Genomic DNA, 3,416 nt, shown 5'->3' with positions numbered 1-3,416 from the left:
AGATGACATAAAACTATGCCTTTAAAAAAAATCATAAGGAAACAGAAGACTGAGTCTGGATCATTTCTCTGCTCTTTCTTTCCTCTCTCACATGTGCCCTCACTTCCTGTGTTCTGTTCACATAACGCATGTACTTGGTGCAGTTCTTTTGCTTCTCATGCGAACGTACAAGAACAAAAACATCTTTATGATCAATCTAGACATGGCCAGTTTTCTCCCAGCCTACAGGGTTAGGAAGAGAAGTGGTCAGGAGCTGAAAAAGTATTAGTGGCAATTGGTTTGGAGGGAACAATGAAATAATATTGCCAGGACTCTTAGATCACAAGTCATATCCCAGTCTTGGCAGTACTCTTCAGACTTTGCCAAGGAAAATTTTTAGCTAAATTGGTCACAAAATCCTCCAAACTAAGAAAATCATTAGACATGCTGAGATTGGTGAGATAAAACAGACATTTGTTTAGCACTGGTTTCTTAGTGAATGCAACACATTATTCACCAGCATTAGTCCACAGAGGGTGCATATGCAAATTGGAAAAAGGCACCCCCTCTGGGCAGACACACGAGGGTGGGCACATGGGCTGTGTGTGCAGCTGGGGCTGGATCTCAACATCGTCTTGTCACCTATAGCAGACCACCTCACACAGGCTAATCTGAACAACTGGACATGGAGATCGTATTTATATAGATCTATCTCTTTTGTGCTTTACAAATCATAAGACAAAAATAAAATAACTAGAACACGTATTAATAGTCATTATAGAAGACGATTGTGTCAGCTTGAGACTGTAGAATTTTCTACAGCAAATACCAAAAATTGACTCAATATAAATCCAGGTGAACATAAAATTATAGTTGATAAAAATTCCTAATAATAATGTGTCAAATAATAATCAAGAAAAGTCCCTCTCCTTGTTTTCACTGCCAGGAGACTGGACCACTTACCACCATCTTCAACTGCAAAATGGAATATATCACTTGTGGCATTAGCCCCTTCTCTTAAGACATAGCATATTTTCATGTCATCAATGTCAGCTAGAAAATAACCAAAAAACAATATGATTAATTACTAGAGCAAAATTGATGACTCATTACTTAGGGTAAATCCTACTGGCTACTACTTTTCTGTTATCATGTTTAGATCCCCTTCTCCTCCTAAGGGAAACAGTGCTATCTTATTTCTCAGATCTCTAAGTCCCTTGATTTCAGCTGTCCCATGGAAATCTGATCATTACACACATAAACAGAGAGCAAGAGTTAGGTTATAATAATAGCAAGGTGTTGCCCCTCCCAGTGGTATTTGCATGTTCATGCACCAAAGAAGTGACTATCTAAATATGGAATGTTAAACACCATGACAGGTGGAAAGGAAGATATTTTGAGGGATGGCAGATTTCCTGGCACTCTTGAAATCACATTCTTTGCCTCCCTGTAGGACTGGCCATCAGAGGAAAGAGGCTTTGTCCACTCTGGCTTAGTTTTCTTGCCTTATGTGGCATAGCAGGTTGTTTTTAAACTCCACAAAATATGAAAGAAAAAAATCAAGAAAATATTTTTTAAAAGTTGCACAGATTGAAATAATTATCATGACTCTATATCAGAGAGAACTTAGAACAACAACAACAAAAAATCTAATGAAACTGAAAATCTTTATTCATAGCAGAAAGTTACACCACCTCAGAAATGTTCCTTACGTTGCTTCCTATTCTATCAAATTCACTTGCATAGATTCGTTTTTATTATTAAGACAGAATTGTTAAAATTTATTCATCCACTTTACCAGTACCTCTCCTTGATGATGCCACAGAGACAACATAATAAAAAAATATCATTCTGTTCTGTGATACTCACAGTCGATCATTATTTGATCTGAGCCATTAGGGAGTCTCTAAGGCTACGTAAAATCAAGACCACAGCTAAAAATTGTTTCAACAATGGTGTGTAATATTTATTTGCCTACTGTGTGTTCTGTGGCTTTTACATCTCCTAAAAGCTCTACCAAGTTCATGCTATGGAGTTCAAAGGCATTATATATAAGACAATGACCTTATGAAAGAATAATCTCAAGTGAGGCGGGGTATTAGGCTCAGCAAATTACTCCATGAATTTCCATAGCTCCACTTTACAGATGTCAAATGTGTGCTCTACCCTGGATCATACAGTTTTGAAAGGTGACTCACTTAAAACCAGGAACACCTGGGAAGGGTAAAATCTGGTTTTATAGTTAATGGTACCTTCTTGCTAAAACAGGTACTAGGAGGTGAAATAAGTCCAAAATGTTTTGTTTTCCCACAGCATTTTCTTTCTCTGTTGTAATCTCCCATATTTCTATATGGCTATGATTTTTAGTAGTTTGAAAACTTCTGGGATTTTTTTTTCCATCTTCACTCCCCAGAGTGCTTGGCTCGGCGTCTTATAATCCATAAAGACTCAAATGTTTCTTATTTTAAAATGCAAGTGCGAAGTGGGCTGGTAGACCACACTTGCATCTCTACCTCTGCATGTATGATGCTTCTGTAGAGTAAGGGGCGAAGCTCCTGCACAGCTCTTTGCCTGTTTACTCTTACAACTCTTAACTTTTATAACCTTCACTTTGTCAGTAAGGAATCAAGTGAACTCTGCTGACAGCACGTCCTACCACAGGGACAACAACCTCTGGCCTTGAGGGGAAAACCCTTTCCAATGCTCCCATCCCTTCTTAAATTTTATAAGAAAATCTAAAGGCTTTAGTAGAAGAAAAGAAAAAACTGTTTATTAGTCCCAAGAACTGTGTCAATGTTTTCTTAAGCAAAAATATAGTATTTAGGAATTAGTTTCATTGAAATAAATCACCACATTGAAACTGATTTTTAGGAACTTTTTTCTTTAAGGTAAAGAGAACCGAATGCAATTATATGACACTCAAGTGGCAAATTTCCCCTCCAAGTCTGGGCATGCAATATTGATTAGCTGGAGCATACTAATACCCTTTTCATTTTCCTTATAGCTAGTTAATAATTCCTGGTTCAAAAAAGAGACATTTTAAAAATCTCAAATAAGTAAAGACTTCGATCATAACGCTGTTATTCTACAGGTACCTCTTAAAATAACATAAACATATTATAAATATATAGAAACATTAGCTTTCTTAAGGCGCGCAAGAATTAGTAAGATAACGTAATAGCCAAAATGTTATCTTCTTTAAGCAAATATTTAAAAATTAAGTAGATTTGCTTTTGATTGTTAAACATGCATTAAATTTGTTTCACTTTATCTACACAATTATTCCACTTTTTTTTCCTTTTTTAAAAAATATTCTAAGTCCATTAACATGCCTGGTAACTACACCTAGTTCAAACTCTTTGGAGAAATTTCTGCTCTCCTGAAAATGATTTACAAATTATCTCACATAACATATCATCATGTATTTATTGTAGAGA

General features: G+C 36.0%; 1 protein-coding gene across 1 annotated transcript in view; it reads right to left on the bottom strand.

Annotated features, from left to right (window-relative positions):
- Positions 1-3,416, bottom strand: part of FREM2 (FRAS1 related extracellular matrix protein 2) — a 230,825-nt gene that overhangs the window by 219,305 nt on the left and 8,104 nt on the right. The window contains exon 2 of the mRNA XM_008576888.1: positions 943-1,032. Coding sequence (XP_008575110.1) covers positions 943-1,032 — 90 coding nt within the window. The remainder of the gene's footprint in view (positions 1-942; positions 1,033-3,416) is intronic.

This window comes from Galeopterus variegatus, unplaced genomic scaffold, assembly GCF_000696425.1.
Source record: "Galeopterus variegatus unplaced genomic scaffold, G_variegatus-3.0.2 Scaffold1418, whole genome shotgun sequence".
Lineage (NCBI taxonomy): Eukaryota > Metazoa > Chordata > Mammalia > Dermoptera > Cynocephalidae > Galeopterus > Galeopterus variegatus.
Note: the sequence above shows the minus strand (reverse complement) of the source record. Positions and strands in the feature narration are given on the sequence as shown.